This window comes from Scardinius erythrophthalmus, assembly GCF_964197995.2.
Source record: "Scardinius erythrophthalmus genome assembly, chromosome: 5".
NCBI lineage: Eukaryota > Metazoa > Chordata > Actinopteri > Cypriniformes > Leuciscidae > Scardinius > Scardinius erythrophthalmus.
This window is the reverse complement of record NC_138225.1, coordinates 46,806,470-46,829,898: the sequence shown is the minus strand read 5'-3', so window position 1 is coordinate 46,829,898 and position 23,429 is coordinate 46,806,470. Positions and strand designations below refer to the sequence as shown.

The 23,429-nt window shown below is 37.3% G+C and overlaps 1 protein-coding gene across 4 annotated transcripts; it reads right to left on the bottom strand.

The window, feature by feature from the left end:
- Nucleotides 1-269: 269 nt before the first annotated feature.
- Nucleotides 270-22,945, bottom strand: dtx2 (deltex 2, E3 ubiquitin ligase). 4 transcript variants are annotated; one of them, XM_081367268.1, is made up of 10 exons: nucleotides 22,904-22,942; nucleotides 21,902-22,285; nucleotides 19,710-20,298; nucleotides 13,509-13,567; nucleotides 10,100-10,237; nucleotides 7,326-7,393; nucleotides 6,853-7,014; nucleotides 5,867-6,028; nucleotides 5,510-5,599; nucleotides 270-1,917 (listed from the first exon to the last, which is right to left on the bottom strand). In XM_081367268.1, exons 2-10 carry the CDS (start codon nucleotides 22,236-22,238, stop codon nucleotides 1,657-1,659), a joined length of 1,866 nt encoding a protein of 621 aa, XP_081223394.1. In that variant the 5' UTR covers nucleotides 22,239-22,285; nucleotides 22,904-22,942; the 3' UTR covers nucleotides 270-1,656. The 4 variants fall into 4 exon arrangements, with proteins under 4 accessions (XP_081223394.1, XP_081223395.1, XP_081223396.1 ...); XM_081367269.1 differs by lacking the exon at nucleotides 10,100-10,237 and having other exon boundaries at nucleotides 22,904-22,945; XM_081367270.1 differs by lacking the exon at nucleotides 10,100-10,237 and having other exon boundaries at nucleotides 22,701-22,929.
- Nucleotides 22,946-23,429: the final 484 nt, after the last annotated feature.

The following is a 23,429-nucleotide window of genomic DNA, read 5'->3' as shown; positions in this document are numbered from 1 at the left end:
ACAAAAATGCATTTGCCCACCTATCTAAATGTAGGAAAGAAGGTGAATAAGCCCTATTTCAAAAAACGGTGGAGTGTTCCTTTAAAATGATGTCCCAATACCAAAACTTAAATATATTATTTGTGTTTGTGTGCCTGATATAAGCTTTTCTTGAGATTACTGGTGGATTTCATTTTGTATTTTGTTTCAAACCGAAAGCCTGATTTTGCCTGGAAGAATTCAGTGTTTTATAGCAGTGTTCTGATTAACAAGTAACACAAACCAAAAAGTGTTGTTATATGGAGTAATGTTTATTGCTGATTAGAAGTTGAATATATATTTATATATACACTTGCATACATTGTAAAAGCAAAAATCCCATACTGTGGAGTAAGAGATGATGAATGAATGTCTCCAGACTCACAGTGGTAATGAACTGTAACTTAATCAAACACTGCTGATTGTCTCTGTGGCACCATCTAATACTGCAACCCAATAATAATGCTGTGGGATTGCATTTCTACTCCTATTTTCAGGATCTGGACTATAATTAAATAAGCAATGACATTTTTTTTAAAAGCATTACATAGTGTTGCCGAGCTTTTAAAAGTCTTGCATTTTTTAAATAGCTAAAATTAATGTAATTTCTAAAGAATATGGTCCATTGCAATAGAAACGTATAGACCACAGAATAAAAAAAAAGGTAATAGGTAATTGCGACTTTTTAATCTCACAATTCTGAAAATTGATTTCTCACAATTACTAATTTACATCTTGCATTTGACTTTTATTTCCTCAATTTTGTGAAATAAACTCGCAATTCTCAGAAATGAAGTCAGAAATTCTGACTTTATAACTCGCAATTGCAAGTTTTTCCTCACAATTCTGACTTTATAACTTGCATTTGCGAGTTTATATCGCAGTTTTGAGAAAAAAAAGTTAGAATTGTGAGATAAAAAGTCGCAATTATCTTTTTTTTTTTATTATGTGGCGGAAACAAGCTTCCATAGAAACCTTATTATGTGGAATCAAGACAAAAATCAAATCCCTTATGACTGTTAAAAAAAAAAAAATAGCAGCAAGTAAACGAAATCTGTCAGGTTAAAAACCTTTTAAAACAATATGAACTAAATTCATAGCTGCAAATTCTGAAAAAAAGTGCCTTTAATTTCTGAAGCAGTACATTTTACAGTACTAGTAAAGACTTACGATTTGCATTGATGTGCAAATTTGTGTTTTCATGTCAATGCTTTTCAATTCATATTGTATCGATTCCCAGCAAATGTATGAGGATCATTGCCGCAGTGCACTACTGTAATGTAGTGCGTCAGGAAGGACATCACAGCCCTATGATGAATCATATTTCGAGATGAATCCCAATATTGGCGTCAGAGCAGAGGGCGAGTCTCCTCTTGGCTCGAGATTCGGGCGTCAATCTAAGACAGAGCCATTCGTGCAGAACCACCTATAGCTGTCTTACAATACGGTGAAAGTACAGATGACCACAAAGCCAGTGACCCCATGTGTGCGTTAATACTCTAGACTCAGCTAGATGAAGGAAGTTGCCGCCAACCCTTGCACATTCGCATACATCCAAACCTCTCGCCAAACATCGTAACTCTAGTTTTCCCTTTTCGTCAAGTTTTATTAGATCTACAGCAGATGGAATGGTTCGTTTCACATGCCTGAACCATGAGCCCCTTGGCTCTGAGCGTCTCGTTTCAGACAGTCCTCCGTCACACCCTGTGAAGCCAGTTCTGAGAGCACATTGTCCAGGTAGTTGGGGTCGGGGTAGCCGTGGCCGGAGACGTTGGACATCATCTCCGTCTTGTGGTGGATCTCGTTCCAAATGACGGTGTCAGGCTCCCCTGTGGTGCTGGAAGTGCCCACGGTGAAGATGAGGCGTCGTGTCCACGCCACCTTCAGCAGCTCCAGCACCTGAAAACCACATAATCAAGACCCTCAGATTTGCAATAAACACAGCTGGGGGGTTTTCTCACAGAGAGAAACGCAAACCAGAGCACCAAAGATCAACATAAAACAAATGCTAAGCAAAACCTATGTCAAGATTCAATATATCAGGCAGAAATCTTGTATCTCCATATTTAGTCATTTGAATCATTACTATTGATCACCCTTTATGTATGTCCGTGGGTTGGTTGATTATGATTTCACTTTTCTAACTTTAGTTAGTGTGTAATGTTGCTGTTTGAGCATAAACAACATCTGCAAAGTTACAACGCTCAAAGTTCAAAGCAAAGGGAGATATTTTCCTTTAAAGAAATTGTTTTTTAAGGACTACAACAAACGGCTGGTAAGGACTACACGACATCACCAACCCTAAAATTTACATAAAACCTGCCCAAGGAACATGATTTATACATTACCAAGACAGAATATGCTAATCAATGACTAGAAGACAACTACACATAAGCTACATAAATTCATCAACTAACCATTCAGAAATGTTGTCTACATGTTGTCACATCTTTCTGACTCCGGTTTGAACATAAAAGGCTAAAAGTTTTTGAAATTTCCAGTGCATGTGTGTGTGAGGTAAAAGGACACAAGCTGTTGAAGCTCCGCCCCCTGTGCCGGGAGCAGCAGCTCATTTGCATTTAAAGGGGCAGGCACAAAAACTGTGCGTTTTTGCTCACCCTCAAAAAGTGACAACTTTAAAATGCTATATAAAAATATCTGTGGGGTATTTTGAGCTTTACATACACACTCTAGGGACATCAGAGATTTATTTTACATCTTGTGAAAAGGGCATTATACCACCCCTTTAACCAATGAAAAGTATTGAAAAGAGCTTGTGACTAAACCTCATAACTCCATTGGAGTTAGTCCTCCCTGCCTCCATCGTAAATGAAGTGCCGCACACATTTTGGACCATCTCTGCTTATTTGCAATGCAACAATAAATAAAGAACTGATTATTTGAAAAAGCACTGCATTTTCTCTCTCTCTATATATATATATGAAAAAACTGAGTGCCCACATAGCTACAATAAATGTTATAACCTGTAAGTTAATGAAAACGTAACGTGATGCACTTACTGCCTCAGATGCGGTTGTTCTAATGGATGGACAAAACAAGTATGTCTAACATTTGCTGGTCAAAAACTCCATTTAAGCTTGATTTTGTTGTAAAGTTAATATAATGACATGCAAGTGTCTGTTCATATATATAAAGCCATATTATGAACTTTGACAACACTGTGTTTAATTAAGTGTTTTTTCCATTTCCTGAAAAGTAGAGGTTTTGGAGATACAAGTTTCCGCACAACAGCGACAATATACAGCATTTCTTTTGATACTTCACTGCAGTATGTAGTGATTTATTTCAATCTTATCCTGTTGAAACTCACTCAATTGGGCGACGTAACACAATTTATAATTAACTTTGTAAAAGGTTACAAAAACAAGAAATTATGTTCTGTGGTAAATGGTAATCGACAATCGATAGATGCTGGAGCATAAACACTCTTTCAAAGGTTCAGGCGTGTATGAGGTTAGGACGCTCTGACATAAGCAGAAAATGTCAAAGAATTTATGTCAAAGTTTCTGAAAGAAATGCAACAACAGGGCTGAACAACAAAGATGGGCCACTTTCCCTATTGGCCCAGCGCTGTTTATTTAGCATCTTTAGACCCTGCAAACTTGAACATGTTGTTGTTCCAAACACAATAAGACTTCGGTTCATCTTTAAATATTCTCATCACTTGTATTTATTCACAGAAAGTCTAGATAATCAACATGTTCAAGCTTTAAAAAGTACATAAACTGCTCCATTCAAATGGGTTACTTTTATGATGTCTTTTTGAAGCTTTAAAATGTTCATTACCTAGACTTTCATTGGAGATCCAAAAAGGATGAGAGAACATTAAAAATATTTGTATTTGTGTGCCAAAGATGCGCAGAAATGTTATGGGTCAGGGTGAGTAAGTGACAGATTTTTCATTTCACTTTAAAGTGCGCTTTTCCATGACATTTGGTCGCAAATTCAGCTTTCAACTTTTTGAACTGGCTAACATTGAAGTTGTCTATCGTTAGAGATATATAGTTTATATCATGGTATGTAAATATACACACTTGCACTGACTGAAAAACACCCGAAGCACGCACAGAGAAAGACGCAGCTTGTTGCGCTTAAATCATGTCAAAATGCCCATTGTGTGGAGCATTCACATAAACAGTTGGTTGTCTTTAATGAAAGTAAACAGTTGGGCGAAAACCTGTAAATTCGGTCCATGCATTTGGTCTTAAAGTGGCAGTAGCCTAATATACCTTCTGCGGTCTGTGCCATTTATGTTAATTAAACAAAAGACAGAATTAATAATAATAATAATAATAATAATAATAATAATAATAATAATAATTCGCTCACTGCTCTTCACTAAATAACTTTTGTATCTTTAATAAGAATCCATTTATATTTAAACCACACAGAAAAGTGCAGTGTTTTTATTTTAACATTTGATTATTCAATTTCTGTAGTATTTCTTACATGTTAAAAAAACCTACTGTACCAGACAGCTTAATATGTATCTTTGTTCTATTTTATTTGTCCTATTGCTTGTATTATTTTGCCTCTTTAATAACTTAAATAAAATAACTAAAATAACTCTCATTTTAGTGAAATAGAATTTCTCATATCGTGAAATAAGATTTATATAGGTTTTTTTATAAAGATATATTTGGTCATGAATATTTTAACGAATTTTGCACAAAAAAAGTTACATAGAGTGGCTTTAAGTAATAAACATAAAACATTAAAAATTGTAAATATAACATTTTAAATCAGAAAAATGTATTTATTTATTTTTTGGGGGCCACTAAAGACAACCACTGGCCCAACGAGGTGAACAAAAAAAATCCTCACTGTGGGTGGAGCCACATTTACAGTTGCTCGACGAAATTTCATTAGCAATTTAAAGTCATTTCAATAGGAATCGGGAATTTTATGCAAGAGCGAAACATTTCCCTGTTCAAGTCAAGTCACATTTATTTATATAGCGCTTTTTACAATAAAGATCGTTTCAAAGCAGCTTTACAGAGATAACAGGAAAAAAATGCAACAAAGTTTGTTTCCAGAAGAAAATAGCGTCACAGTCCAGCTTAAGTAAGTTCTGTGATGTTTCATTTTTGTTGTAAAAAGGTTAATTGATTTAGTTCATTTATAGGCTATATGTAGCCGCTCTGGAGAAAACCGTGATGTCATCGTCCAGCTTAGTTTAGTTCTATACACTGAAGGCAGATCAATGTTATTGTTGAAAATTAAATTAAATGTTAAATTTAATGTCCCCAACTAAGCAAGCCAAAAGCCAATGGCAACAAAGGTGAAAAAAGGCGACAATGGCAAGGAACCGAAACTCTATCTTGTGTAACTCATGGCACTGGAACAATTGATTCAGCAACTGAACGGTAATTTAACAGGTTTAATGTGTGAAAGTGGCTAGTGACTCCATATTGTGACAAATGAGAATGGCATGAATCTTTATTTGAACTGGGTCAATTCACTCTATTACCTTTCTGCCTTTGTCATTGTCAGGAAGGAAACAGAAGCGAGGGAATCCTCTGCACGTATACGGCTGTCCTGGGTTTGGGTGCTCAGGACCCTGCAGACAAAGAGTGCATTAGGATAATGAGTGCTTCCTGCAGGCCAAGGCAAGGACAAAACCATCATCACACAAAGGAATGAGTCAGTTATGCCCCTAATAAATGCAGATGGACGCTGACGTCAGTCTGCTGGATGAAAACATTTGGCTGGTTCTTAAGGACCTCTAGCACTTATTCTAAAAGTTCAAAGCCCTTTTCTTATTGTTGAATCATGGTGCAAATAAATATAAAATAGTACAGCACTACATTGGTCTGCCAAAACAGACCTGTATTCCGGGCGGGATGTTGTAAATGATTTGTATAGTGCCGCAGTCTGGGTGTCCAGGCAAAGACTGAGGAATACTATAGATATCCATGTTGCCCTTTGGTTGGGTGCCGGTCTTCTCTCCGTAAATTGTCTTACATGAGGGGCACTGCAGGCTCCCGTCCTATGGTGTGACAACGTGAGAGAGAAAATGGGTGCAACATTTTCTTTAAAAGAAAAAGTTCATGTGAAAATAAGTATTTAGAGCTAATAAAATCAATTCTTGTAATTGCATGCACCTATTTTGTCATTTTAGAGTAATTCCAGGAATGCATGAAATACACTACCATTGAACATTTTGGGGTCAGTTTTTTATTTTTTTTTATTTTTTTGAAGAAATAATACTTTTATTTAGGATGCATTGATCATAAGTGACATTTATAAATGTTTCTTCTTTCAAATTAATGCCGTTCTTTTGAGCTTTTTATTGATCAAAGAATTCTGAAAAAAAAAAAAAATGTATCATGTTTTCCATTAAAATATTTAGCAGCAAAATTGTTTTCAACGTTGATAATAATAAGAAATCAGCATATTAGAATGATTTCTGAAGGATCATGCAACACTTAAGACTGATGATCCTGAAAACTCAGCTTTGCCATCACAGGAATAAATTACATTTAAAATATATTAACATAGAAAACAGTTATTTTCAATTGTAATAATATTTCACAATGTTGCTGTTTAAACTGCATTTATGATCAAACAAATGCAGCCTTGGTGAGAAAAAGAGACATATAAAAAAAAAAACACTTTTGAATGGTAGTGTAGATTAGAATACTTCACCCAAAAAATGAAAATTCTGAAAATAATTTATTTCAAACCCACGTTTTTTTGGGGGGTATTAACAGATTGCAATTTCTGTCATTCATTCTTGGAATTTCCCTAAAATAGATATTAAAATAGTTGTATACAATTGACAGTTAAAAGTGTTGGTAAGATATTGCACACCTTGGTTCCATTGTTGTACATGGCCAGCATGCAGGGCATGTGGAAGGTGTGACCACATTTTGTGAATTTGCCCACAGTGTTGGGCTGAAGAGACTGAGAGCACTCAGCTGGGACCTCATAACCAGACGGGGAGGCCAGGCGCTCCATACAGATAATACAGTCCTGAGAGCACACAGCCAGATGTCATAGGGCAGGGCGTTAAACATGGGTGAATGTCATCAAAATGTGTCCAGGTCATGTTATATTTTGCATACAAAAATTGAAGTCTATTTTAGGACCATTTTTTGCATTGTTACATAAAGGTGCTTAATTGTCATGAAAATATGTAAAAATGGTCTTAAAATAGTCTTTATTTTCTTTAACTAATATATTTACTAAAAACTATATTTATCTAAAATATAATATTCTTATAACTCTGGGGTGAGAAATGACCTGAAAAATTCACAGATTTATGCCAGTACATAAAAATATACCTCATCTGGAACCACAAGCACTTCCTCCATGTATTTCTTGATGACGTCCTCTGGTTTCTGAGCAGGAGCTGAGGACATACACAAGACACATTTTAACCTACGTGACGACATGAAGATTACATTTTCTTAAAGAGTCCATGAAAGCTTAATCAGAGTTTTGTGGCTTGTAATCCATGTCTGTCTGTTCTGATCAATTGTTAATTATTCATGTACTACATACATTTTTGGCCAATCAAATGCTCTCTATAATGAGACTGGTATCTGAAGTCAACATATGTGATATATATACTGTATATATAAAAAAAAAACTCAATTTAATTCAATTTCACTATCTGTGAATTTCTGTAGACACTTAAATTCATCATTAATACAGCTAACCTGGCAAAAGGAGAATGCTATGTTTGTTGTGGTTTCTAAATGAACAAATACATTATGTAAATTGTTTTTCTAAGAAGCAGTTAGAGATGCTATGGCATCAGTATCCTTGTGTATTTCCAAGGAACCATAACCAAATACCTAATGCGCTTGCTCTTGACTTCCTGAGTGACAGTTAGTTTTAATGAGTGCATTGTTATGCATTATCACACACTGATTATATGTAAACACATTGTAAGGGAAATTTTACATTTAGACATGTGTTTGACTCTTAGATGTGTATCACTGGTGTTGACATAAGACATTTAACATTGAACATGTATTTGTACTCGTGAAGCAGTTAAAGAAATATAATCATGTAAGCTAAAAATACATTATTGAAGATATGTAACCAAGTTTTTAGAAATGCATAAGTGAAGACAAGCTTGCGGGAACAAAATGTTCTGGGTTAGAAGACTAAGTAACAAAGAGACAATGTGCACTTCAAGTGACCTATTGTACTTGAAGTGTGAAAAGCATGTGCGTAGATTTGAGCAGCTTCGATCAAAATAGCGATAGGCAGAATGTGTGAAAACCAAGTAGCTTAAAAACAGGAACTTTTGCAGACGTAGGTATCGTGCTGTCTAGATAAATTTATGTGAGACAGGGGGGGTCTTGAACCAAGATGTTTCCTTTTAAGGTAAACAAGACTGGATGCAACGGACCCAGGATGTGTTAAGGGTATATAATGATGCCAACTGGAAGTAGCTTTGCTCTTCTCATGACAGACATTCTCTGTATGTGAACTGCCAATTTCTTGCAAGAAATAAAAGATTTTGATACTTTGACTTTTCAAAGGTTTTTGTATTGGTCTCCTTCCTCCTCACTTTTCGAATAGAATTATTTCCACAACAACATATAAGCTCATGTATACACATTTAACTATTAATGAGCTTTCCCCTAGAAAAGAAACACATTTTTGGTGACAGGGTAGGCCGGTTTTGCTTTGCATGTGAAGACCGTGACCATTTAATGCGCACATCAGTTCGTTTTGATGTTTTTTTGACAATTTACTACTGTAAATAGAAGCGTCTCTAAGGGAACATGGTGATGGACAAAAAATGAGTTTAAATTATACTTCAATGCTTTTGAATTCACTCACAAAACGTTTGTGTTCCCAGAGAATCTTTGCATTCTGCCGCAAAAGTGCTGCGTTCCCCTGAGAAACTTGGCATTCTCTCTTAAAGGCATTGCAATATAGTTTTTCCTCCCACCTCATTAGTCCATCACCAATTTTGCCAGTTTTACAAGGAAATGCAAAACCTTTGAGAGAACGCAAAAACATTGAAATATAATTTATAATCACCCTGCCCCTTTTGGGGCTCCGTATCTAAACCACCCTTAATGCAGTTAAAATCTCGCAGCCTGAGGTTTACAATTAATCAAATAAAATTTACGGATATTAGCTAAATAAATTAGCTAAATAGTTATCTTTCGAATATTCTTATATTTTAAGTGTAATCCACAGCATCAAACAGCTTATTGCTCTTAAAATACTTTGGTTAAATTTTATAATTAAATGTAATAATAATAATGAATAACAATTCGCTAAGTGATATCGTTTATAAGTCAAGTAACAGAGTATATAGAATTCAAACAATGTGAACCTGTGATTCAGCCATCTAACAAAGGCTTTGAAAGTCACTCATCCAATCAGAATTTAGAGTCAGAACTGTCCGTTAAATATGGCTTCTTTTAATAAATCAATGTTTGATACCTAGCATTTAACATACCATTTAAAAGCGCACACTGTTCAGATTACAGACCTTGGTGTTAGTTGTAACACTTAAATTGTCAGTTCAATACGGAAACGTGTTTAGGATGTTTTAGTAAGCCGATATTAAAGCAGTAAACTAACATTGCTTGTGAGTGTCAGTCTGAACCTAATATCATCGTCTGTATTAAAACACATTAAAATGAAAAGCATTAACCACAACACAGGTTATTTAGGGTTAGAGAAAGGGAAAAAAAAGGACCAGGGAACAACTGTTATTCGATAAACCCCCCAGCAGACATCTGTCTGCAGTGTCCCACAGGTGAGCAGGCAAGTGTCAAGCTGAATACCATCAATAGTGCATTCATTATGTGATCGAGAGGGTGGAAGCAAGACAGCGTGACAGCATAAACATGAAATGGGTGAAAACATGACGGCAGAAGCAAACGATAAATAGAAAAACATAAACATCTCGCAATGGCTGGACGGAGCATGTCGGAATGAAGCTACAGTACTAACCCCCTGGGGAAAATATCATTTGAAAGGAGAATGGTAAGGAAAAGAGCAATTAAACAAAAAGGACAGCAGCAGTTTGCAGGCCAGCGGAGGGCAGGTTCGGTCGGGCTGGTTGGCGGTGCTTAACTACCTGTCCTGGACTGTCTCTTTGCCCTCTTAACGGAGCTGGGCTGGCCTTTGGTGGGCCTGCTGGAGCCACGCTGGGAGAAGGGGGCGGTCATGAAGCGAACTCCCAGTCCTGCGGCTGACATCAAAATGGAAGCCATGCCTGGAACGGCCGGAGGCCATGTGGAGACATGCAGGAGGAAGGGAGGAGGAGGAGTGAAGGAAAGGAAGAGTAATGAGCCAAGAGTGGAGAGGCCAACCACAAGTGGGGCATGCTCTGATGATGTCAAGAAAAGTTTAGGGTCCTACTCACTTCTGAATCTGATGCAGAGGAAATAATATCGGTGACAAAAACATCCATCTATAGATGCTGACTACAATCCTACCTGTTATTAATATTCGTCTAGGACTAAATGCCGTACACGGGATCCAATTCGCTTTGGAGACTAGCTGTGATACGATCACTCAAACCACCTTCAGAGGAGACATGGGACACATTGGTCTCACAGAGTCAGACTTTTAACTATTTGCATACCGTCTGGTCCATTTTGACAGGAAGAGACCATCTGATTGACATCTGATGAGCAATCACAAATAGTGTTGCTTTTAAGCAACGTTTAATGGCAGGGCAATTTGAAATCCATTACAACATGATAATAGAACAGCATGACAAAAAAAAGCTGCAAGCAAGCAATGCTTCCGGATACATAAAAAAAAAATTACATTAAAGCTTTAAACACACCAAGACATATGACCAAAACTGAGCATACTGTAAGCATTACGTTTTAAAGACAGCATGTCAAGTTAAACATTTAGGCCTGGTTCTACAGACAAGGTTAAGACTAAGCCAGGATTACGCTTTGGTTAAATAAGGACATTTAAGTAGCTTTTATAAATGTGCCTTAGAAAAATAATAATAATAATAGAGAGAGCATGGTGAGCATCTTGAGACAAAACAATGACACTGACATAGTCTGGGACTAGGCTTAAGCCTTTTCTGTGAAACCAGGCATTTAAGTTAAATAGTTCAACTTTAAAAGTCCCCTACAGTCAATAATGTCATCTTTGATGATCACAACTTTTTTGCCCCTTCATGCCTTAAAATAGCTTAACACTACACCCTTACTTCATTTAAATATGCAAATTAGTCCCCGCCTCCACTCACTCACACCAGATCGGACTACCTCCACTCGGTCAACTATAGTAAACGCTACACAAGTGGAAATATTGGTTTATTTCAGCCATATAAGCATATGTTAAGCACCCTCAAATGAAAGCAAGAGCACCCTCAGTTGATACTGTAATAATATCATATTGACAAAACAGATTTAGTAAATGCACCAGTGTGTATTTGTGTTGGCGTTCTAGAGACCGTCCAATGTTTCTATTTACAACGTGTTTTTGCAGCAGTGAACAAAGTGGCCAATCAGAGGTGTTTATTCAGTCAGAATCCACCCACTGGTCAAAAATCTGGATTATTTGTTCAGCGCTGAGTTCTGCACTCCCGGGAAACCTCTTATTAACAAATGTAAAGAAGAGATTCATTGTGCAATGTAGACAACTTTATTGATTGTAATGGAACTGTGAGATCATAAAATGAGATGAGTCACAGCTTCGGTCTTCGCAGGTCTTTTAGGCTATATACTGTATAATCCATTAAAAATTTGAATAAAATTCAGTCATCACGGTCATTTATATGATTAGCCTTTAGCAGTGTGTTCTGTTATATTTTTCTTCTGGATTCAGTTTTAATAGTTTAATTAAACTGTAATAAAAAAAAGTAACTTATTTTGACAGGTTGTCGTGAAGATCTTTGAGTGCCTGTGTAAATATGAAATGACAATGCTCGTAAAGAGCAGCTCTGGAGATGAAGATCATGTGTTCACGTCCTTACACGGTGAGACAAGCAATATTTAGTTAGTTAAAATGTGTGAGATTGAAACAAATTGGATTAATGGATTTATAACAAACCAGCATTCATTACTTCAATGAGCTCATTGTATCTGCATTAAATTATTACATTGTTTAAATTAATACATTTTTAGCTAACTGTGACTTTGTATATGTGCATTTCTAAAATATTTAACTTAGACTGTTGCCTCTGATAACAGAACACTCTAAACTGTAATATGGACTTGTGGTCCAGGTGTGTGAATGGTAGCAGGGTCAAGTCACAGTCAAGTCACATTTATTTATATAGCGCTTTTTACAATACAGATTGTTTCAAAGCAGCTTTACAGAGATAACAGGAAAATAATGCAACAAAGTTTGTTTCCAGAAGAAAATAGCGTCACAGTCCAGCTTAAGTAAGTTCTGTGATGTTTCATTTTTGTTGTAAAAAAGTTATTTATTAGTTCATTTATATATATATATATATATATAGCCGCTCTGGAGAAAACCGTGATGTCATCGTCCAGCTTAGTTTAGTTCTATATAATTTTGTCAATGCAGGCAGATCAATGTCATTGTTGAAAATGAAATTAAATGTTAAATTTACCAACTAAGCAAGCCAAAAGCCAATGGCAACAAAGGTGAAAAAAGGCGAAAAAGGCGACAATGGCAAGGAACCGAAACTCCATATTGTGTAACTCATGGCACTGGAACAATTGATTCAGCAACTGCACAGTAATTTAACAGGTTTAACGTGTGAAAGTGGCTAGTGACTCCATATTGTGACAAATGAGAATGGCATGAATCTTTATTTGAACTGGGTCAATTCACTCTATTACCTTTCTGCCTTTGTCATTGTCAGGAAGGAAACAGAATGCACTTTCTGTAAAGCTGCTTTGAAATGATGTGTATTGTGAAAAGCGCTATACAAATAAATGTGAATTGAACTGAATTGAATTTATTGATGATAAATATATAAACACGGTTACGGTGTATGCAGATTCACTATTTTTGTTGTTGTTTTGCATTGATCACTTTATTCAAAACCCACCCAAAATCTCCTAACCTTCTTTCTAGTGAAAATTATGTTAGAAATGTCACTTCGCTCCAGATCTGTCTATATGTTCCCCAAATGCCTCATTCATCTTGGTGCTGCAGCTGTCAGCTACAAGAACAACAGATATTCAACATCCCCATACACGCGCCATTAGGCTGAAACTTGTTGAAAGGCGAGCGCTTTTAAGACACACCAACACAAAACCCACAAGCTGGTGACTCAGTGAAGCCGCTAATGTCATAAACTGATTTGTGACAAGCAGTCTGTGGCATGAATATACTTGTGACATTCACTGAAGGATGCTAAAGCTAACTTCACTGACTCTCACTGCTCTGGGAAACATTTGAGTGGTTCAAACTGACACTCCCAAGAAACAGTTCAGCTGCTACTGCAGCATCAAACACCTTTCTGCAATGAGGAGGAGACCCCAGTGCATCACTGGAAGGATTTTCTCCTGTGTGGCGTGTGTGATGGGTGAGTACCGTACCTGCCAGCGCCGAGTTCACACTACTGGATCCGTTCATGTGTAGAGGGATGGTTGGGATGCTGTGGAGACAGAAATATACACACTTTAATGCATGAGAACAAAAGCGTTTGACAATGGCCTTAACTCCCATTACAGGAGTTGTGTCATGTTCTTTTTATTATACAAAAGTGAAAGCAAATTTGATTGGTTGAGATTGTAGTAGATGACCTAGTATAGATAAAATGAAAGCAAGATACTTTCCAAGGAAATCCCCTGGCTTTCTCAAGCTGTCATGGTGTAATTCATGCTTTGGCACGCCTAACCGGACTAATCTGATATGCCTTTTCAAAAACTCTCCCAAGTTTGGGGTCAGTAAGATTTTGAAATGAATACTTTTAATCAGCAAAGATTTATTTAATTGATCAAAAGTGACAGTAAAGACACTTTCTATTTATCAAACAATTGTGAAAAAAGGAACAGTTTGCACAAAAATATTAAGCAGCACAACTGTTTTCAACATTGCAGATAACAAGTTAATCTTGAGCATCAGCATATTAGAATGATTTCTGAAGGATCACGTGACTTGCTATCACAGGAATATTACATTTTAAAGGGGTTATGAATTGAGAAACCAAATTCCTTGATCTTTTGACATTTAAAACATCCAAAAACAGAAACCAAGCTCCGAAAAGCTCTAAAACCAAGCTCTGAAAAAAAAAAAAACTTGCTCTAGTGGTAGTAAATACAAGACAGACACAAACACAGGATTACTCCAGCAACAAAGCGATAAAGATGCCTCTGAGGATATTTTGAAGTGCCAAGATGAGGAAAAACATTTCCACATTCTTTGCATTGCCTTCATTGTGATCCGAAGCGTGGATGAACTTTATTTTTAACGAAGTTTCAAGTCACATCAGTTAGACTGTTGGTTTGTTCGCTTAATTTTACAGCGTATTCATTTTTAAACAAGACACAGTTCGACGCAGGCTTTTCAGAGAGACTGAATAAAAGACGATGCAGTGCTGACTATATTGAATCCGACAGTAATGTCGCAACACACAAGTGTGTGTAACAATGTTTTTACCATGTGCCACTATTGCTTTGTCTGTTACAGATCGTTTGATATGTATTGGTACTCACTTTACTGAAAATTATGAACAATGAATATAACAACGACAGTGCGACAAACTATGACACATTCATTCATAATTTTCTTACGCGAAACACTACAAGCTATCCTTTGTCAACTATAACTGGTAACTCCAAGGCTTAAACTTTATTTGCCACAAACAAGACTTGTAAAGCATATGTAATACACATAAATGTTTCACAAATGTTTTATCTATGTAATGAGATAAAGCCCTTGCTGTAGCGTCTTCATTTCAACACTAACTTAAAGGGGTGGTTGAATATGATTTCACTTTTCTAACTTTAGTTAGTGTGTAATGTTGCTGTTTGAGCATAAACAACAACTGCAAATTTACAACGCTCAAAGTTCAAAGCAAAGGGAGATATTTGCTTTTAGAAGATAACAACATATAAGCTTCATGAATTCATCAACTAACCATTCAGAAAAGTTTTTGAAATTTCCAGTGCATGTTAGCCTGAAATTCAGACCTAAATCTGAAAGATTAATTGGTCTGTCATCGACTAATGAAAATCGGCCAGTTCGAGGGGCGGCACCAAGCATGCATTTGAAAATCTCACTGCACGCAATTGGATAACACTACGACCAATCACAACAATACCTGGGGTGACGTATCCAGACTGAGCCCTATTTGCTTAGCTACCAGCGGAGCTAACTGGTAGATTAGACTCTTGCCATATCCGGTTGGCAAAGGAATGATTCGAGCGCCGTCTTCTGTTCCTCTTTTAGATAAAAAGCCAAGTCTAACTCGTTCATTGTAGCGGCCAAAGCCGTTTCAAACAACTGGTGTTCATCCATAGCCATCTTGCAATGTTTACTAATGACTTTGACGTCACAGCGCTGTCGTCTTCTGTTTAGCTCGCCTCTGGCCCGCCTATATCAGATAACCCGATGTGATTGGTGCAGCTCGGATACAAAGGCATATTTAATGAGCATCATTACTCGACGCCAGAGTAAACTCGCTGAGCAAATTCAACTTGTGCTCTCGCGAGAACTCTGGATTTCCAGGGCAAGTGCATGTCGGTATGAGGAGTTAATTGAAGCTCCGCCCCCTGTGCCGGGAGCAGCAGCTCATTTGCATTTAAAGAAACATACACAAAAACAGTGCGTTTTTGCTCACCCTCAAAAAGTGACAACTTTAACATTTAAATATTTGTGGGGTATTTTGAGCTAAAACTTCACACAAACTCTGGGGGCATCAAAGACTTTTTTTTTCATCTTGTGAAAAGGGCATTATACCACCCCTTTAATATAATAAATACTACCTTTAACTTAATAAAAAATAAAAAACAATACCACCTAACAAATAAATAAGATATAAATAAAAATGATTAATTACCATGCTGTTGCAGACTGGAGTATCCTTGGTATTTATTTAAGGTGTAGGGTTGTTGTCTGATTCGGGATCAGACTCTGGCTCAAACATGTAGGCTATGGCGAACATCGCACAGTTTCAAAACAATTCCAAATGTGTAATTAAAAAAAATGCAGTTCATGACCCCTTTAAAATATATTAATTTACTATTTAATATAAAAAATATTAAAACATATTTTGAGACTTAAATTGAGACATAAGAGACTTTCAAAACAAGCATAAAAACAATTAGCCTACAGATTCCAAACTTTTGGTACAGTGTAGACGCACATAATAATCTACACTACCCCAAAAGAAGATGACAAAAGAATAATGAGTGCACAAAAATTAATCAAAATCCATTTCTGCAAATATGTTTCACTGGTTGATAAGACAGTACTCTGCATAAATTCAGCATCATACAATGTTTTCAGCAACAGTTTTTTGTTAACCAATAAACAATTTCCCACAATGACAAGTGTTCTGCAAACTGGGTCATGGATATACAGTATAGAGTAAATCCCTCTTATTTTATGCATATGACACAGTCAGATGTTTCTGCTACTTACATAACTGCATTTACAGCTTTATCTTAGTAGTGGCGCTACAATTCGCAACAATTCCAGCTCACAGTACACTCCCACAGTCATCTGAGAACCGCATGACACAGTCGGGTGTGATAAGGCCATATGCCAGAAAATATTCAGCTCTTCACCATGTGCAAAACTTACCAGCATAAACTGTGCATGGCAAATTAAGCACCAAAATTTAAACTTAATTTTAAGAATTTATTCAAATCCCCAACCTTAAGCATTGAGCAAATCTGAGCTTTTGTAAACAACACTAATACATTTGATCAGCTTTGGTTTTTTTTTATTACTTGGGTTACGCTTTTCAGCGAGTGATTTTGGTTTCGATTTCAGACTTTTCATTTCATAGCAATCATGCCACAGATCATATCTACAGGAGGTGTATTTTGTCCATGTGAGAATCAAACTAAGGTCAGATATTGGGTGCTAGTGTAAGTTGACTCTGTGAATAAGGAGTGAGAAAAACAGGTCTAAAATTTCCAGGTTCCCCTTTCAACCTAGTTTACCAGAAGAGAACAATAACTCAAATCTGGGTCTTCCCCTTTTAGTCAGCACAGTAAGTGGAGACTTGCTCTCCTCCATGTGTCCTAAAGCAGACCTCTACTCCTGTAGATCCACACAGAGGAGAGGATATGACACCATTACACAGAGGAAAAGACAATTATAGTAGGTGGACAAAAGGGAGGATGATCCTTACTGCTCTTGAATTACAATTAGTCCAGACTGAGAGAGGAAATTATCATGCTATCATAAGCTATGTTTCCATCCACCTATTTTTATGCGCATTTTGGAATATTGCACTAAAAAAAATTTTTATGATGTGCTCAATTGAGTCGGAACTTTTTATCTGATAAGAAAACATGCGCATACATTACGATGGAAACACCTTTACCGAATAAATTCCTCGATGCGCATCAAAAAAGACATGGATTTGTGATGGGACGGCATGACTGGACTGCACAGCATCTGAAATGCTGTCTGAAATTATACTAAACCACTCAAAGTAGCAAGATAACTTAATTGCGTTTTGTCTAAGGCGCAAGTAGGCAAAAATTTTATATACAGTGCAGTACTGCAGCAACTTCCGTTTTTCTTAGTGATATTTAGCGGCAGTTTATCAGGAAGTGACGATTTTGTTCTCTTCGGGTCACTAGATGGAAACGGTGGTTTATTCGTAATTTATTTTATGCAATATTCCAATTTTGCGCATGTTAAATTCGCAACTTTGAATGGAAACATAGCTTACAGTGGTTTTCCTGTTAATCCCACATTTAAAGTAAAAAAACCATGCTTGAAATGTGAAGCTCATATTTTTGTTAATGCATTTACACTGCATGAATACATTTCTTACCTAAAAATATTCATTTATTATTGTATTTATTATTCCATACAAATATTATATTAATTTAGCTGCAAATTTGTAGTTTTACTGTGGAAGAATAACAAATTTTAAGAATCTATTTCAGATATGCTTCCTTACATAACATCACGGTGAAGAATACTGATTTTAGCTTTTAAGGTTTAGATCTCAGCAAAGTTGCAATTCCTGTTTTCTCCTTATTGTCTTTAATGGCTCTTGTAGCCCCAGTTTCACTCAGACTGACGGGATTAGCACACGAATGATTCACTAAGAATCTCACCTTTTGTTCTGCAAACGGCTTTCGGAGCCCAAATGGCTCTTGGAGCCTTATGCTGATTGAATTAGGATTGGTCAGACCCTCAGTCTAGGGTGTTACCTAAACCTGTTACATGCTTTGTTTGAATTTGTCTCCACCTTCAAAAATCCCTCCTCCCAAAATGCCTATAAGACACCATGTACAGTTATATACTTTAGATAATGTTGGATTCCTGCAGCCACGTACAGCGAAGTTCTCAATAAAGAATAACTTCTGTTGAACGCGATCCCAACGTCTCCTGGTCTCTGCTTCGATGAAAGAAAACTTTCCAACAGGGTCTACTAGATTTTTTGCTGTACTTTTAAAAACTTTGCATATTTTAACTTCTATTACTTTCATTGTAAGTTCCTTACAGTATACAAGAACTGTCCTGACCTATTACTGAGTAATATAAAGGTACTACATGGACTGAGGTGGATAGTTCACCCAAAATTGAAAATGATGTCATCATTTAAGGTGTGGTCACATTTACAATCGCTCTGCAAAACAGCGCAGGCGAAATCCAGTGTTTCCAACAGAAATGTGATCTGGATTCTGGAGTTTTGTGTGAGGGCCAAAGATTTTCCCACGCAGATTTTCACTCATTTTCAAGCTGGTCACACAAACTCATTGAGCTGACCAACAGAAAGCTGCTTGGTTTGAAAGTGACTTCTGTGTGAGTTGCTTCATACACTATTGACAATGGCTTTTTTTTACATGTGAAATTTAACTCTTTTTTTTCTTCTCCAGAACACGAAAGAAGATATTTTAAAGAATGTTGGTAACCAAACAGTTCCCATCGTCTTTCACTATATATAAACACTCAGACATCTCTCAAAATATCTTCTTATGAAAGTCACAGGATCGGAAAGACATGAGGGTCAGAATTGATGACATGATGACAACATTTTCATTTTAGGCCAAATTATCTCTTTAACATGGGTAAAGGTTAAGTTTGGTTCTGGGTTAGTGCCTAGTTATTACACAATAATTATCATGTCATACAGAGAAAGAACTATAACATATAATGCTTTTTTGTAACTAATAACCGAGCCAAAATTATTTTCTGCAGTAATCAAAATTATGCCACAAATTGATTCACAGAATGACTGAGCTTGCGACTACAAAGACCACATGAGAACAGACACAATGGCAGGAAGGAGAAGACCACAGAAGATGATGAAATACAACCTTTTGACCTTCGGTGTCATTTGAAATATGCAGGTCAAACATCATGTTTCCTTATGACCAAAAGCCATTGAGTATTTTTAAACTGCTCTCTGTAGGAGAACTTCCATGCTTGTGTGCAAAGTCCTTGAAAATATGGCTAAAATAAGTCTCTCTTTCCCTTAGGGGGAAAAAGATAACTATTGTAGTACCATGATAGATTGAAGGTATCAGATGGCAATTGCAGAAGTGTTTAAAAAATATGACAACCTGCATTTTCAACTTCTGAACTAGGCCTAGTAGTCTTACCTTAAGCCATTTGCGTGATGACCAAAAGCCTGCGGCGGTCCTGTGGGATGAGCCACCGAGGTGGGGGTGCTCCATGGGGCGTTCCATAACAGGTTGCCCATCGAGAGAGGTCTTCTGGGGTAGGGCGAGTAGGCTGAAGAGGAGCTGGTTCCAGGAAGTCTTCCATGCTGCGTCTGGAGGCTGGGTCTGTTGGCCTGCCCCGCGGAGAAGGAATGCCGTGACCGGCTCAGCATGGGTCCGGCGGTGCTGCTATTGCTCACGCACTGCTGACAGGTACAGGCCGGGCCCGAGTGAATAACAGACCCAGACGTGAGAGGATACGGCATGCTGCCTTGCCGCCTGACGCGCCGTCTGAAGCTAGAAGTCTTGTTGACTTGCTCTAGAGCGGTGAGGTCCACAATGTAGTTGTAGCCCTGTGGGCTCAGGTCAGCGGTGGCCTGCCCTGCCTGGTAGCTGTGCTCCAGCAAAATGGAGGTTCGGATCTCGTACGCCGTCCACCCTCCTTCGTCGTTGGCCCACTCCCAGAGAACGCCACTGCCCAGGGCAGAAGACTGCGGGAACAGGGATCGCCGAACAGTGCGCATCTTTCCTACAGAGGGTTCAACAAAACATTTCACAGTAATTGGAACAAGATAATTATCATGAATCATAAAATGTGCTTCTCTTCTAAAACATGTGTAAGCAAGAGCTGTTATTTCATCCAGCAAATACGCTGTGCATCCTGTCGAAATCTGGACGCTTATTTCCTGAGATTTTTTGTCACCTCTTTCCTGTTCTTTTCCACAGAGACCACAGGTGTCGAAAGTCATTCAAACATCCCCCAAAACAAGACTAATCTCCAGCTAACAGACCAAACGCCCATGTGTCAGACTGCAGCGCTAAACAGCTTTACCCAGCAGGCTTAATGACCTGTTGTCAAGAATGAAGCATAAATATCATACATTTGGAGCAACTGAATTAGTCTCAGCCAGCATTCACAGTTCGCATTAAGCTTATTTCACTATGTAGATTATGGAAACACTTCCTTGACAACTGGTAACATTTACTTAATCCAAATGAGCAATAAGCATATTCTTACCACTCCCTTAAAGTGAAGTACAGTGGCGGTACTAGACGGTAAAAACATCACTTAACATAGTTTATGGGTCAATAATAAAGATGTCCAAGATAATAATACATTTATTTTAAATCTAGTCTAAAACGCTAATTAGATATAAGTCCTTAAAAACTTATCAGATAATTAGAAATAAGCTCTTTTAAAAAGTATGCGTACCGATGCTGGTTTTAAAGGTTTTTCGGAAAAAAACCTTTTTTGATAAAACGACCTTAAAAATGTCAAGTGTAAAAGTAAATCAAAAATATACTTATATGATAAATACTTATGAGTGTGGACAAAAGAATAGCAGTGTATATACTAATAACATACTATCATACACATATCAAATATCTACAGTATACACAGAATACTGCTCAAAGGTTAGGAGTTAATCTTTTTTTAAATAAATTAATAGTTTTATACAGCAAGAACACATCAAATGGATCAATACTTACAGTAATGACATTTATAATGTTACAAAAGTTTTCTATTTCACATAAACGCAGTTCTTTTGAACTTTCTATTCAACAAATAATCCTGTAATAAACTATTTCACAGTTTCCACAAAAATATTAAGCAGCACAAGATGAAATGAAAGTAATAGCTTACTTAATAGAAGATTTAATTTACCATGACAGAAATAAATCACATTTCTAAATATAATCAAATAGAAAGTTATTTTGTAATAATATTTCACAATGTTACTGTTTTTACATCTTTTCATTTTTTACAAATATCACAACTTCTTTAAATCATGAATTGTTTTGAAACTAGTCAAGAGTTGAAAATTATTGAGGGAGTTTCACCATTCGACATTTCACAACCTGAACCAAAGGTTTGGAACAAGTTCCATGTTATGTTATGTTATGTATTCAATAACACCGATAGTGTTAACAAAAAAAGTACCATGGTACTACCATGTTTTTAGATGACTGAAGTTCTATACCATAGACTGTAAAAAATATACAATATTCAAACGAATATGGTAACGATTCATATTTAGTAGCTACTTTTAACGTACCATGGTACCACCAGCGTACTTTTTCTAAGTCTCCTCAAGTAGTTTAGTGAACGGACTGTGTGAGGTCCCACTCACCGGTGTCCTGTCTGAACTGTCTGAGGTTGTGGATGTCGATGATGTAGGCAGCCAGGCTGGGGTCCGCCTGAGCCAGACAGATGCTGGTGTTGTTGCTGGGGGTCCCTGCTCCTCTCTGATGCTGGCGACACTGCTCGATGAAGCTGCTCACCTGTCCAGTGTAAGGCCTCCAGAAGCCCAGATCATCCTGCCATTCCCAAACCACCGCCATCGGCTGAGCCTGTCCTGGCATCCCAGAGGAGGAGGAGGAGGAAGAAGAAGAGGAGGATGGCGATGCGAAAGACGGTCCGTTTCTAGACCCACTCCCTCCGGAATGAAAACTGGAGCCTGTTGCCATTTTGTCAGTTAGAAAAGACCCCAACTGACCGCCGGCGACGAAATAAGCTGGAGTATAAAGCAAATGTGACGATTTGGCCCAGCTAACAACAACACCCTTTCAGTTGCACTTGATTTACAGCCAGCTAGCCCGCTAACTAGTCGTATTCTGTAAGATATTGATCAATATCGCCACTACAGTGTTTTATCCAGTGGTACACGTTATTTTAACCGCAGATTTGAGCGTAAAACCACTGACGTCGCATCATCTTGTTCGGTTGCTAGAGTCGCAGCTTCAGACTAGCCGCGTCTCGCTCTTTTCTTCGCCATTCAGTGCGTTACTGTACGGCTACCAGCCTCATAAACCACTATCAGGTAATATAACAGCTACTATTTTGTAGACAGCAGACTAAAGTGGTCAGGTGGCTTATAGAAGCACACTGATGGACATGTTTTTTAAAGTACGCAAGGGTTGTATAGTTACTTGCTCGCCTGCTGTGTGTGTTTGTGTCGCTGACGCTGGTGGTGGATTCCCATAGAGACACACTGTGAAGCCAGACACAGAACACTCCCCTATGGAAATCTGTTTTTACATTTCCCCTAACATTTTACAGGTTTAAAATAAATTGAAGTGGCTAGTTGTTTTAAATTACTAGCATTTCCCGGTGCTGCATGAAGTTTACTTACTGTGGCCGTTATCAGATTTTGTCTCTGTTAGATAGTGTCTGCATTGCCGACTTTTATTTTGAAAGTAGTTATTATAAGCCAATGTGACAAACGGCAAATTAAAAGTCCCTCTATATATTTATTATAAAGTACAAATACGCGCAATTTGTAATATACTAGTTTGTCCGAAACTGAAACTGATGCCATCATTCACTGGTAATTGTTTCTGTCCAGTTTGCTGTCAACAGATTCGCCAGGATGAATTGGGAGCAGTGAGCTGAACTGTCTGGAGAACTAGACGAGTCTGATTCGTGAATCAGTTCTTGTGAATTGAATCTACTGAAAAGATTCAAATCAAATGAATCGATTTCGTAAACATTAGGACGAATGTCAAGATTTTCAATAATGTTGTTTATAATAAATAATGTTTCACTATTAAAATTATGTTACGCTGAATAGGGACAATTATTAGCATCATTAACAAATGGCGATTAAATAATGACATCATTTCGATTTTGGGTGAATTTTCCCCTCAGTAATTGTGTTT